Source organism: Lingula anatina, chromosome 4, assembly GCF_051362555.1.
Source record: "Lingula anatina isolate TDL-2025a chromosome 4, LinAna3.0, whole genome shotgun sequence".
Taxonomy (NCBI): domain Eukaryota; kingdom Metazoa; phylum Brachiopoda; class Lingulata; order Lingulida; family Lingulidae; genus Lingula; species Lingula anatina.
This window is the reverse complement of record NC_141770.1, coordinates 5,395,612-5,410,750: the sequence shown is the minus strand read 5'-3', so window position 1 is coordinate 5,410,750 and position 15,139 is coordinate 5,395,612. Positions and strand designations below refer to the sequence as shown.

The window sequence follows — 15,139 nt, the reverse complement described above, 5'->3', positions numbered from 1 at the left end:
AATAAGGAATGATTAAAGTAATTAAAATTAAAGTTTTGATTCAGTAGGTTTAATCTAAGATGATATGAAGATTTAAAGAACTTTCATTAAATTTCAAACTGGACCCAACGTTTAAAACGGAGGTCAAAACTTTTCAGCCGCATTACAAAGCCTTCTTCATGTGTACTGAAATTATGTCGTGACAACGCCGAAACTTAGTTACCTCAGTTACGTAACTCTAAGATTAAAAAAAAATTAGTTAAGGATTTAATTATAGTTCCATTTTTTCTAAGTGACAATTTTATGCTCGGATTCTATTGACCAGTTGAAAGTTCAATGTCTCTTTATTACAATAGAATGAGTTGTAAGAAAAAAAATAAAATCTTTTTATTTAAAGAATACTTTGTCTATGTCTCTTTTAGGTTTAATTACATTAGTTTTCATGATCTCTGTAGTGTAAGATTGTTCACATCGCCGAGACCTTTCCTACGTCAAGGTGGGAATGTTTTGCTTTTGTTGGTTTGACAGCTAGCGGCCTAACTATTTGATTTTTAGAAAAGGTCTTAGTTAGAATCGACTTGATTTCGGTGGTGATCTATTTATAATTGAAAACATCGAGAATTGTGCTGTCTTGGCGGTAGTTTGCTTTCTAGTTTCACAAAGTATAATTTCTACTACATGTATATTATAGTGAGGAACTTTTGGGACTGATAGACCTACGTGTATCACCAAAGGTGTGGGCGGGCCTTTGGGAATGTTAGTGTAACTGTGGACTATCCCAGGGGTGGATGATTCCATTTTTTTACTGGAATTTTCTTTTTAAAAGACATGCATGAAGGCATGTTTCTTATTTAGTTTTTATGAAGATTATAACCAGTAGTCAAGACCATGGCAGTTATGTTGGGTGGGGTCCCTTGGGTGATTTATTTTTTTTTACATGAATTTTAATTTCTTTTCATAATTTCATTATAAATGAATCCCGCATGCAACATTAACTACCATGTATGTTTTCTATTAAGGATCAACAGTAGCACAATGTTGCTAGGAACCCTGGGGGGTACTTATCTTTTTTTACATAAATAATTATTTCAATGCTACCTCTGACTAGCCATGAGATAGCATACATACCAATCTATGATTTAAAAGCAATTCTTATATTGGAATTACTGAAAAAGTATCTTTTTATAATAATTCATGTTCAGTTTCCAGGAGAATATCATGTTGCAGCAGCAATTTGACAGGCTTGATTAATGATAAGTGTTTTCTGTAACTTGGAGCTGTGAATTGCTGATTATGATAGCCAAATTAATGACTTAAACCATTTTTTCACGGACCACTAGTAAAAATACTGGCTGCGAACATCGCATTTCTCACTGTGAACAAGCTTTCATCTGGGTCTCTCGCTGTTTTCGTACTGGTTCCACTCATAGAAGTAGAGAGAGAGGTTCCTCTCTATTGCCATCACCCTTTGCAGTCCATGTCACTCGAATGAGATATGTAGTTGATGCAGGAAGCATTTCTTTTTACAGCAATAGTTGGAAATAAATGTTGCCATTTAGCTTCGAATTCGCAGATTACTTGATGCTGCTCAAATTCAAAACTAGGTTTGTTCCTATCATTTCTTGTATTTATCAATATTTTTCCCTTAATTTGAGTCTTTTGGGCATTGTGTTATCCTTATGGTAACTCTATTTAAGCTGAAACTAGGTGTTACTTGTGAGGCCTAAAATGCAGGTGAAGTTCAAAACCAGAAAAGAGCCATTTATTCCTCACATTTTTATTTGACAATTTCTTCTGATAATTATGGTCTTGTCTATATGTAGCTTGTGTATACTGGTTCTCTTCACCATATCGACATCAATTCTTCCCCTTTACAACTTTCTATTACTAGCCATGTGTATTGGACATCATATGAAACCTTGGTCTTTTAATTTTTTACAAATACAAATATGCACACGCAAAGGCAGATTTCTTAGGCTGTTATAAAGTTCATTATCAATAATTAAATAATCAATACTGGTACCTAGTCAGTAGCCTAGGTATCCATGGAGATGGGGTCCCTTGGGTGAACTTCTAGTTTATCTCTTATTTCACTTTTCAGAAATTAACATTAGCAAGGCTGCTTTTAAAAAAGTGTTTATGTTTATTTCTCAAAAATAAGTAAACTGAAAGAGCAAATAAGTGCCTGCAAACATCCACCAAGGATAATACAGTATTTTTTTTGTTTCAAATGTCTTAGTCTACAAAAGCTAAATAACTAATGCAAAATTGCTAAATAACTGATGGGAAATTACTATTCATAAAAAAAAAAAAAACTCTCTTGGATAGCTTAAATAAATTTCTGGAATACCCCTTACCCATGGCTGTTTAAAAAACTTCATTTCTATCATGCAATTAGGCATCTTTACATTAATTTAAAGCAACAGTCCACGCTGTTGTAACAAATGGGAGGTTTATCAGTAAGGCAATTAATTAATGACCTTTGCTGGCCTGGGGCTGCCTATTTTTGACTTTTGCTGATATAGAATTCTCAAAGGTCAAAGGCGTCTTATCGAAAATGGAAATTCAGCTCTCACTTCAACACATTTGCAATCAAATGTTCATTAAGTTGATGTTGTCGTAAGGAGATCAGGTCAGAAAACAACAGAGAATACAGATGTCAGGAAAAGGCAGAAACTAGTCTGAGCCAACAGGTACCAGCATACAACACTAGGGACTTCATAAACTTAATGTTAATGAAGTATTAACAATTTGCCACCCCAAAAAATATATTTGTAAGCTAAAAGCCATTCAGTGAAATAAAAATCCAATGTAATAAAGTACCCATATACATAGCAGGCTACTGGATGCTGGCCACAGCTGACTTTAGCTGTGGACTGAAACAAGTAGAAATGTGTGCATTATACAACCTGGCAATAATTAATTTGCATGCTTTTGAATCCACAAACTTGAATCTAAAATTTTAATTAAATGATTAAAAAATTAAAAAAGATAAAATACTATTCGAAAAAAATATAATATGTACATAGTATTAATTAATTAGAACAAATATAAATATATGTAGTAATTAATGTACAAATGATCGAGGCTCGCACATATTAACCTTGGTCACATCATGGGGTATAACTCAAGTTATACTTCCATGGTCACATGCAAAAGAATCTCCATACATAATTATATATAAGCCATTTACACATTCATACTGAATAACTAATCCAGACGGAGTTACTCTAGATTCACTCCTGCTCAGTCACATATACTACCTACTGTCATAGTTCCCCAATGCATGAACTCCTCCTTTCTTTACATAGTGCAAAATGTCTCTTTACAGTTATATACTGTATACTGTAAAAGTGACCCTTCTCAAACAGGTAATTTTTATGTATGTTTATTCTTATAAAACCATCTAATTCATTCTGAATTTAAATTCTGCTGTTAATAAGTATCTTACTGAGTACAAATTCTGGACACATCTTGCCCACAAAAGTTAGAGCCAAATGCTAGTAAAATATCAGAATGCCACGTGTTCCCCATACAGGCTCTCAGAATGTCTGAGTGCATGTTAACTTCTTTACTTCACCCATCTCCCTCTGACCACAATGTATTCTTACATGGTTTGAGACATTGCTTGAATTTAAACTTGGGGAACAGCACGAAAACTGACCACAACAGTGGCAACAGTTATCACACAACATAGAAGATTTCTCAATATTTTCATACAAAAGTCCTGCAAAGGTTATGCCCTGTAGATTTCTAAGGAGGAGATTCAATAGATAGCTCACATGACTTATCACTTCTTGGCAGCACAATGCTCATCTGAACAGTGAGGTTTTTATGTGTAATGATTGACTCTAGTGTATTTAAAGCTGTACTTAGACCAACATTGTACTAAACTTTGGCTTAAAGATTAAGCAAGCTAATGCAAGTCTTAACGATGTGACCTGGTCAAGCCCTTTGCTGTAACAAGTAGTAAGTGAGCCTTGGGAAATGGAACCTCTTTTAAACACCAGTCTGTGAGTCAGATGCATGTTTCTACAGCCATACAGCAGAGAGCAGAGGCTCTCTCTAAGATTGTTCTAAAACATATTTTTACTAATTCCTATTTCAAGCATCTCAGTAAAATGTTTAGAAATAATAGAATAAATGTCTACTCATATAAACGTGTGTAAACAACTTATAATATACCTGTTAGTGAACATGATAAGTTCAGCATGATATGTCCTATAATGCCGTTTTCTTTTTTCCTTATTTTGGGGAAAATACTGACATAACAAGTAAACCTAATGTTCATATAAATAGCCTTGAGATAATATTTCAGAGCATGCAATCCTGGCACTACCATTTGTAAACAAGACCGCACATGTACAGGTATAAAGCAGGAAAAATGGTGTGCAAAAATGTTACTTTGTCAATTTAAAAACAATATTATATAACATTTAACAGCATTATCACCACCACATTTTACCTAAGTTAAAAAGCACATCCAGAGTAAGTACCTAGCATAGGGCTTTAAATCCATGAAGTCATACATGCAATAAGTTATACGATCCTGAAAGTCAGACCTACGAGGCAAAAAAGTAAAAAAAAATTGATAACTTCAAAATAATGATAATAATCCAATCAGGCTATTTTTCTAAGTAGAAGCTTTAAGTTCTGGGAAGCACGTTTGCAATTTTGAGAATAATAAGTAAGACTGCTTTTTTTATTTTGCTTTTGTTATGCAATGCTACAATTAAGGATTTCTGAGAAAGTCTGTATAAAATTAAGCGCTATGGCTAAGTATTTTTTTTGGACGTGTTATAAAATTTCATGACTACTTGTTAGCAAATGAGCGAAGTGATTTTATAACAGCTAGTAATTATCCACAAGGGACAATTAAGACTGACCAGCAGCAATATATATATAACCTGACACAAAGTTGATTTTACAAAAAATAAAACAAAGATGTGCAAAATATGTCATTTTGTCAATTCTGAATAATGAATAAAGCTTAACAGCACAGTCAACGCTGAAAATCCCAATATGTGAATAATGATGACAGTGCACAAAATAATATCAGCATAAACACCATAACTATTGTTTGTGTTTGTACTATTGTTTGGAAATACTGAAAATGCTTCTGGTACAGGGCTCAAGGTGGATGGGAGTGAAAAGTAACATACTGAAAAAGTCAAGAAAAGAAAAAAAGAATACAGCATAGCTTTAAGAAAATGGTCTTATCAAGCCAATTTCTGAACTTGACCTGTATTTTATGAATATTTATCAGCACGAGAGAATAAGAAAGTGCACGGCGACAGCGATGGCAAACACAGGTGACAGCTATATGTACATCCAAATCTGTGTCTGTACATAAAAAAATGACACAAGCAAATTTGCGAAAATATAAAAATTAGCAAGCCAACAAGCAAAACCTTCAAAATCTACAGACCAGTGGCTGCACCAGGACTGAGTAGATGAGAACCTAAATCAGTTTATAAACGTATAGTGCTAGTAGGCAGGTAACACTTTGCTTAATTCATACCCCAAACATAACTATGTAAAATCAATGAATGAACCAAAAATGGTTGCCCATAAATTCCCAAACTGTTGCCAATTGAGTTATCTGTTGTTTCTTGCAAAATATTTGTGCTGTTAAGTCAGTATCACGAAGTTAAAAAAAAAGATGCTTTGGAAAAGTCGTCATAGTTGCAATCACATGCATGAGGAGTTGATAGGCATGATGTCAGTGGATGTCCATATAGTAGCTATGACAGCAGTTTTTTGATGTACATTCTCTCCTTCCTTCTCAATATACATAAATAAACAAACAACAGTGGCTCAGAAGCTACAGTTAATCAGTTCCTACACACAAAATGTGGTATGCATTTTCAGTTCATATAATGTTAATTTTGACCCTTCTGTAAATACTAACTTACTAAATAAATAAAAGAGGGTGGAGATCAATGGTGCACAGGGCTTGCACAGCACTGTTTCCAAACCAGGTGAGAATATTTGCAGGTCTCCCTACAACAATTCATTTGTATTTCCCTGTCACCTCATGATTCTGTTCCCACCTACATCAATTGTATGTGTGTGGCACAAACCCCTGCATGGGGTAGTACATGTACCCAGGAGGGGGTGGGGGAGGTGGGTGTGGGTTCATGACATGGGTCACCTCCTGGGGGGCCTCTGTGGGTTGGTCCTGAGGCTGTGAATGGGGGGTCCCCCTGTGGTGTGCCATCAACATCTGGGTGGCCACACCTGTGTGTGGTTCGTGAGGGGTCAAAACTCTCTCCTGGGGTGTCATGACCCTTTCATGGGGTGACATGACCCTGTCATGGTGTATATGTTGTTGTGGTGGTGGTTGTTGTAGCTGTTGCGGGTGTGGGGACATGACTGACTGCTGAGGTATATGTAAATGCATATGAGTCTGAGAGGTGGGAGGGGCCTGAGGTTCCACCCTATTCATATACTGCATAGCTGTGAGCAGGTGAGCCTCTACTGGGATCTGGGTATGGTCATATCTAGGGGCAGGGTGGACCATGGGGGTGGGGAGAACAGAGGCTGTGATCTGGAGGGACGGCTGCTGCTCCTGCTGTTGTGATTGAATTTGTTGCTGGTCCTCAGGAAGTTGATTTTTCTTCCTTCTTGTCTTAGTGAGCACTCCGGCTGAATGTCGCTTCTCAATATGGGTCTGAAGGCTCTTATCACCTGCAAATCCCTTTCCACATAAACGGCATGTAACCTTCCACATAACATCTGAGCGATGCTCCCTTTCCATATGTCTGTTCAATCTCTCCTGGCGGTGAAACTTGATCTTGCATGTTGGGCACTCATGTGACGCAATCCGCTTCTTAGCCATTTTATGATCCTGTTGCATGTGATTGGCCAAATGGGCTGCGCGAATGAAGCTAGCATTACACACCTCACAGTGATGTTTTAAAACGGGCACCGTCATGTGTGTCTTTTCGTGGTACTTGAGAGCCTCCTTATGTTTGTATGCTTTGGCACAATGCTGACACACATATGGGGTCTCATTGGAGTGGTTTCTTAAATGCTCTCGCAATTTATCTCCCCTTTTGAAAGCCTTTGGGCAGCCTGGTTCAGGACATTTGAATGGCCTCTCATCACTGTGCTTGGTCCTGTAGTGTCTGTTCAAGTGTTCTCTTTTATGAAACTTGTTCCCACATTCACTGCACACAAATGTACGAGACGGATTGTGGTTGCTCTTATGTTTCCTCAGAGCAGCATGGTTGACAAAGGACACTCCACATATGTCACACAGGAAGCTACGTATCCCAGCATGCTTTAGTTCATGGTCCTTTAGCTCTGACTGTGCCTTAAACACTTTCCCACACTGAGGGCATTGATGCTCATGTGATGCTGTTGCCATGTGGACATCCAGCTGATCTTGTGATTTGAAGGCCTTATGACACAGCTTGCAACGGAAACCGTATGAAGGGTAAATATCTTTGTGAGCCACCACCTTGTGCCCTATAAGGTTATTTAAGCTCTCCACATGTTCATTACAGATACGACATATGAAAGCTTGCTGTGGATGAACCTTATGGTGATCAATAAAGTCATCAGTTTCCAAAAAAATCTGACGACAGTTTTCTTTAGCACAGCGGAATACTGCAACAAGGCTATGTACATTCTTCTTGTGTGCATTGATGGTTTCCAACTTGTGAAATACCTTGAGACATGCTGGGCACATATAGTCATACCTGGTGTCTTCAATAATATCTTCTTTTCCTTCTTCTTCTTGTTCTTCATCTTCTTCTTCATCACCACTTTGCTTTACAAATTGATCTGATGTTTTCTCTAATCCAATTTCAGATAAAGTTCTTTCACATTTGATTCCTGTGTCTGAGGAAGGGCTAGCTGGAACTGGCTGCAGAGCCTGACCTGGGTTGCATGTTCCGTGGTTCATTTCATCATTACTTTTGGATGGACTCTCTGAGAGGACAGTGCTCTTAAAATCATTAGCTGCATTGACAATAGCCACTGGTTGTACTGTTACTTGTACAGCTTGGGAGGCGGAGTTAATATGTAGTGAGACAGCAGGGTTGCCCTGCACTGCTTGCAGTGTCTGCACCTGATCTCTCTGTTGTCCTTTAGAGTTTGAGTTTTGACCCATTTCCTGCAAGATGGTCAGGACAGCTTGCTCTTGTGCCCACTGGTGTATAGCCGAGGAATCTATGGTAGAATAGTTACCATGGCTATCAACCTGCTGGACAGACACCTGTTGTGCAGAACTGACCACTGGTGTATAGTCAGGTGCAGCCACATATCCCTGTGCTGAAGCCAAAGCTGTGGTGAATGCTGGAGCTAAAGTTGTGTTGGTAGTATAGTAGACCTGGCCTGCTGTATCTTCTCCAGAGGGGGTAAGAATCTGAAGAGCCACTGGAGCTGAAGGACCAAAATCCTGGTGGTGTCTAGTGTGTAGACTGGCAGCTTCAGAAACAGGTTCTTCTGGTTGATCCTCATTGCCCACTGGTGTAGCTATGTGCATGGCAGATTCCCCCTCTGCTAACACCATGAGACCTTGCTTAGCAAGCAGTTCATTAAGCTCATCCCTTGGAATCCAGATTCTATGGCACTCTAGATGATGACGGTATGAATTATTAGTGGTAAATAACTCATGACATACAAAACATCTAAAATTTGGAAAATCTCTGTTGGATTCTTCAACTGATTTACATTTTCCTTCCAAGTCTTCATCTTTTTTTGAAATATCACTATTGGCCATGTCTTCTGTGTCAACAGTTTCCACTGTTGGCATTGTCTTATCTTTTTCATCAGTTTTCTTCATTTCCTTTTTTTCTTCAACCTGCTTATTCTCAACTGTTTCATCCTTACTGGTCTCACTGTCAGCATTCTTGACTTCAAACATATTTCTCTCTCTGATTTCTGTTGCTCCTATTGGCGTATGCAGATTGTCACGGTGTCGTATCACATGATACTTTGACTTGAGACCCTTATTACACACAGGGCAAATATCAGTTAAGTCAGCTTCTATATCAATTTTATGAACCTTAATGCAGTGGTCTAATAGTATTGATCTTTTCCAGAAGTTGTGTCCACACCAAGTGCAGGTATGTGAAAAGCCTAGAAGAGCTGGCTTCTCAGTGTGTTCCAACTTTGAGTGGCGAATCAGAAGTACTTTTCTTGGGAATGATTCATTGCAAAAGCTGCACACATAGCTAGATCGTCGTTGTATTGTTGCTGACTGCTCATTCTGTTTTCTAAGGTTTTTCTTGTTAGGTCCTCTCACTCTAGTGCATTTTTCAAATTCTATTCTTGCAATTTCAATTTCCTTTGAACTTAGGTTGCTGTGGGCTTCAACTGTGATATGCCGCCATAGGTGTGACTTGAGGCGATACCACTTACCACAGAACATACACAGACAGGGGTTGACCTCTGGGTGCTTCTCCTTCAGGTGATCACGCAATAAACGGTATTCGTTGTATGATGACGAACACACAGTACACTGGAATTCTGGCACAGTCCCAGCCGGAGTATCTTGGAGACCAGTAGTTTTCTCTGCAGTGACAGTGGTACCAGCACCACTTGGGCTGTCCCTGTCAGTTTGGTTGTTAGCATCCTTACTGCCTGGACAGGAGTGGAGGTGCTCTGTGAGGTCAGCTACATTGGGGAATACTGCCTGGCACTGTGCACAGTTGGCTGTTCCTACTCCATGGGCCCTCGCCATATGATGATCATACTCCCACTGGTACATTGCTTTGTAACCACAGGTTTCACAGACGTTCTTTATATGTTGAGGCTGTTTGACTCTATTGTCATTATTTTTGCTGTGGGTTTTCCTGGGGCGTCCTCTTTTGCGCTTCTGAGCCTTTGGTGATTTGGGAGGAGGCTCAAGGTCACCATCTTCACTTAAGTCTGTGTACTTGACTTTTCTCTTCCGGCCTCGTCTCCCTAACACAACATTATTTTCTTCATCTTTGGGTGACTCTGGTGCTTTGTTTTGCCTAGTTTTTCTTCCTTGTGACTTCACAGCAGTTGCTACCTCTTTGTGGTTAGATTCTTCTGGGAGCTCATCTCTCTTGTCTACTGCATTTTGACAATCTGAATCTTTTTGTTCTGTTAACAAGGGTTGACTGGTGGATGATAATTTCTTGCATATCTGAAAATGGATTAATCATAAAATGATAATAAAATAATTAAAATGCAAGCTAACAAATTATTGACACATATGCCCAATTTCTGATTTTTCATTCTTATGTGAGGTCATTTGTAGTGCCAAAGCTATCTATGGTAAGACCTTAATTAGTGTTAAAATTTTGGCCTAAGAATCCCAATGACTTAATACTAGGATTGCTATAGCCTTGAGAGAAAGGAAATAGAATGCAAAACCAGTGTTTTATGTTTAATGTTTTTATATTGACTCCTGCAAGTACCTTTTAATGACAATACCTAATCTACTGGTGTAACACAGCCCTGAACTGTCATTGGCAATTTATATTCAATTACATGCAGTAACATGTTAATTGTAAATATAAATTTTGATCCAATGATTTGCAGGCAATAGCTTATCAATGGAAACCATCAGAAATAGTTGTTGGCATTGTGTGATGTCATACAAGACTTAAAATGGTGTGAAAATCCGCAAAAGGGGGGTTAATTTTTCAGAAATAAGGGTGAAATTCCATGCATGGGAAATGTTGTCTTAGAAACCAAGACAAAAGAGACGTGCAAAGCATGGTGTATTTATCCTGTTGTGCAACAGGCTGTAATTCAACAGAACTTTGGGAAAGCAACAAGAAAAATATTTGTGGAAAAATTTTATCAGCATTTATTAATTGCTGCGCATGCAGTCTGTCAATACTGATTATATACTAGTTGGTGAGACTGGACTATCTCTGATGATTTCCACTTCAATACTGCTATATCAAAAATAAAATTCTAAGTGCAACAGTGTCTTATCGTCTTGTATAAACTTTTAAGCGATAATATGTGTACAAGTTTATATTCATGTTTTAAATAATTCATTTGATAACTGCAACCATATTCTATTATCAATTGAAATTACTTTTGATAATTCCAGATGGTTAAAAACATAGAATAACCTTCGATATGGCATTCTGCTGTAGAATTGGCAAAAATTATATCAAACCTTTGATTTTTTATGTTGTAAGTAATCTTCCAATTTCATGAATAACTTCCTGCATCGCCCACATTGATGGATGTCATCTTCTTCTAGAAATACAATGATAAATAGAGACAGGATTAAGTACCAAATGAAGTAATTAGTCTATACTGAAAAAAAAGTAAAAGATTCTTATATATCAAAACTGTAATAGATTCAGACATAATCACTATATATGAAAATGTTCAAACATTAAGTTATATCCTTTTACAATATAAAAAGAGGAAATTATCCACAGTGAGTCCAACAATTTTGAAATGAAAGTTATAGTAATAACTTAACACTATCTAATCATACTTCAGTGACAATCTAACATTTCCACCGTTTACCTGAAGAAGACATGATGCCTTTTGAGTGTCAGCCAGCTCTCAGCTACAGGTGGCTGTATTGACGGCAGTCTCTGTAACAAACATCAGAGTTCAAAGTCATACACTGAAAATGCCAATATGTAAAATACTAAAACTTCACACACACACACAATGTACCACTTCAAGAAAAAGAATCCAATCTGTCTGGCTTCCCAACCCGACCAATTCTCTGTATTGCCCAATATTGAAAATGAAACTGCACAATTGCAAACATCACAAAATGTAGCATACTTTTTTATAAATATTATGATTATTAAATCACACTGACTTTAAAACAGAACCTGCCATTTTAAAAACCAAAGCTACTCAGCAACTATGACATGTATGTGCACAAAAAAATGCTTTGGCATTAACAGGCCGAGCATCACCAAGACCAAGCCTTATAAATGTACAGGGGAAAACAAAAAATATGGTTTATCAGTTATAGTGTGAACAACAAATGCATCGGACAGTGACATCTATGGCAACAGAAAACTTAAAAACAAAAATACTCCTAACCAGGATTTTTCACACTTAATATACTTTTCTGTGAAAAAGTACTTTTTAAGAATCACTGGTCAAACCATAACTGCATAGTCTATGGATTCAATAGTTTATGGATAAATTATTTATTATTGAAGGTTTCCAGGGTAAGATTCCCTTCGCAAAAAAAAAAAAAAAAAAAAAAAAAAAAAAAATGGATAAGTCCTTAATCCACACTAAAGTGTTGAATTTTCAAACTCTGCAATCAGTTCGAGCACTGACTTCTGTGTTGTACCTGCAATGTTTGTCAGGTGATAAATAAGATCAAAATTTGGCAACATAAATCCATCACATTATCTGTTAAAATGATAAAAAAGTATCACTTGTCCTTAAAAATGTTCAAGAATACCTTACAGTTTGTCCATTTAAACCATTAAGTTATAAATGACTGACCCGTCATCCAGACCACCCTGTCTTCCTGTACATTATAGAGGGAAATATGGAGTTCAGGGTCTTTTATAAGAGGGGTTTTATCATCTTTAAGGTCTGAATTCGGAAAGAGTAGTCGTTTTGCAAGATACTTAGACATAAAATTATGACATTGGGTCATTTCAAAATGCTGATATTATACCTTCAAAGAAAAAATCTAGTTAAGCTGTCCTGCAAGTTTGAAAATAATAAGACATTGCTATTTATAAACATTTATTCATAAATAACTTTGTAGTGTATTTACAAGTAAAAGTTCCTGGTTAGAGCATGATGATGCTAGTGTTGATGACAGAGCTAGGCAATTTAAGTGATATAAACACCTAGTTTAAATCACAAGTAAGTGCAGTATATTGTATTGAAATGTTTTGAAACCATCACTGACAAATATAGACGAGACTCACATACATATAAGTATTTAGTATTACTTACTGTGAGACTTGCTTTTAATGGTAATAAGAATTCACTACTTATTGTTGACAGGTAAAAACTCTCACCCACTATACTTATTACACATACATAATGTTGCCAGCATTTGGCAAATGAAATGCAGGACAAAACTGGAACACTTTATAATAAAGTGCAGGGCTTGGGTGTGTATGACATTGCCACATGTTAATTATTGCATTTCTTGAAAAGCTGACTTCTTTGGAAAATATTTGGCACTTGGATTAAAAATTTTAATGCAGGACTTATTTTCTGGCATTGCCAAATTTGTAACTGTTTAATTGCATTAAAAATCTACATAAGGAAGCATCGTGCACACTTCAATTACAGGTTACGTATTTATTTTCAAACCTTAATATTCCTTCCAATAATTATATAGTAATAACTTTAACCTTTTTGATGAAAAATGCTCCCCATACCTGCAAAATAATGTTTGGATACATGCATGATCTCGTTATACTAAACTCCATTAATCTCTTTGATTTTACATCAACTAGGAAAATAACCAATTTTAAATCATGCACAGGCGGTATTCCCATGATTTGAAGCTTCTGCTTGGCTTATGTCAGATATGTGACACATTAACTACGGCTTCGACACGACAATTGTCATTATTTTCCTTCCTAAAGCCCCCCAAGAAAGCGTGCATTTGTTCCGAACGTGCAGGGGGCGGCCATGGGAATTTGATGGAGGGGCCTAACGTCAGATATAGCCGGTAAATATACAATTACTGAAGGTAACAGCAAAAATAACACACTTAAGACAATGATGTCCATGAAGAACACGCTAAACACACCACTGGACGTGGTATGATGGGTCTATTGTGGTTCATATGGTCACCCCTAAGCTGTGGCCAGGGCATCAGTTTTTCGTTTGGTCCACTGAGTTATGGGAGCGGCTGAGGGGATACGCGATCGCGTGCTAATGCTATCAAGTGGATGCATAAGGACTGCAACCAATAACTGATTTTTAGCTACAACATGTAGTCGTCGTAAATATCGTAAATACTTCATTGGAAGGGCTATGGGAGTTCTAAACTTTTGTTTAATTATCCTTGACTTTTATATTCCCTTACCTCACCAGGGCGGCCACCATATTGTGTACAGCTATTTAAAACGAGGCCAGGGTCATGGCGCAGGCATATGCGAGGTCACTGCGCAGTTTGTGTAGGTGATCGACAAGAACCGCACAGTTCAACACATGAGGGCACACGCACAGAATGTCCAGGCGGAAACAGTCAAATCCAAAGCCTTTCAAACGTGAGTATGTGCAGTACTCATTAGTGCTATTTGAATTACATGAAGAAAAGAAAAAATTAAAAAATTGTCTTTAAAGATCAATGAATGCCTTTATGCTGCTGACATTCAATTATCAGTCCAACTGATACCGTCGTCTTGTTATCTCCCCTGTCAGGGAAGATACCACGGGAAAGATCTTTGTTGGGCACCCTTTCCTGCTCACTGTGCTTGTGCCAAGGCAGTCAGTGCTCGTTGCACATTGTCAACCGCCACATTATACCCCCCCCATCCCTTTTGAAATATTAAATCACGCTCGTGTTAAGTTGTTACTGTCACTGTATGCGGAATTAATTTTAAATTAAATCGATTAGATATTCAGAGATGAAATTGCAGATTGGCATTTGATTTCATTTGATCTCACTCATATAATGATTGATTTTTTTTATCATATTGTGATTTCTATTTAAAACAAGGTCCTTGTTCCATGTAGTTTTGAACCAATGGCAATATTTTACCAAACTGGCAAAGTTTTAAGCACTCGCATGCCAGAACTGTGTATCAATTAAAGTTCATATTCTCATAGACAACATAAATTTTAGATTAAGGATAAAAATCAGTGAAGACAAGTATGAGGAAAGTATTTTCAACATTGGTTTTTCTCTCCCCTTTTTAAAAATAAAAACATTATTATAAAGAATTTTCAATGAGGGCATCTCAGCTGAAATTCCATTGACTGATAAATGATCTCCAGTCTTCATCATCAGGTTACATTCTTCTGCTTAGATTTATAAAGAAGGGATTGTATGCGGTCCAACAATCTTCTTTTGGATTCTTCCTGTTAAGAAGCGTCGTAACTCTAATCTATTGTGTGGGCCAGCTCTGAGATAAAGATCAGAGACTTGGCTGCATTGCAAGTTCTAATGAAAGGCTGACAGAAACGAAAAGATAAAATCTAAAGTATCATATGTACTTCTTATCACCTTTCCCCATCAGCACATATGGTAAAGAAT

At 37.2% G+C, this 15,139-nt stretch overlaps 2 protein-coding genes across 3 annotated transcripts in view; one reads left to right on the top strand and one right to left on the bottom strand.

The window, feature by feature from the left end:
* Nucleotides 1-15,139, top strand: part of LOC106158288 (uncharacterized) — a 56,801-nt gene that overhangs the window by 2,094 nt on the left and 39,568 nt on the right. The window contains exon 3 of one of the 2 annotated variants that reach the window (XM_087012256.1): nt 13,975-14,154. In XM_087012256.1, the coding sequence (XP_086868382.1) occupies nt 14,034-14,154 (121 nt within the window). In that variant the 5' untranslated portion in view covers nt 13,975-14,033. The remainder of the gene's footprint in view (nt 1-13,974; nt 14,155-15,139) is intronic. The other variant, XM_013534212.2, reaches the window with a different exon arrangement.
* Nucleotides 2,100-14,040, bottom strand: LOC106158287 (uncharacterized). The gene is made up of 4 exons (XM_013534211.2): nt 13,967-14,040; nt 11,458-11,528; nt 11,096-11,178; nt 2,100-10,105 (listed from the first exon to the last, which is right to left on the bottom strand). Exons 2-4 carry the CDS (start codon nt 11,468-11,470, stop codon nt 6,038-6,040), a joined length of 4,164 nt encoding a protein of 1,387 aa, XP_013389665.2. The 5' UTR covers nt 11,471-11,528; nt 13,967-14,040; the 3' UTR covers nt 2,100-6,037.

Excerpts from the sequence above, each read along its gene's own strand:
- LOC106158287 (XM_013534211.2), bottom strand. Across the intron at positions 10,106-11,095 it reads TACAACATAAAAAATCAAAG|ATATGCAAGAAATTATCATC; the intron begins GTTTGATATAAT and ends ATCCATTTTCAG.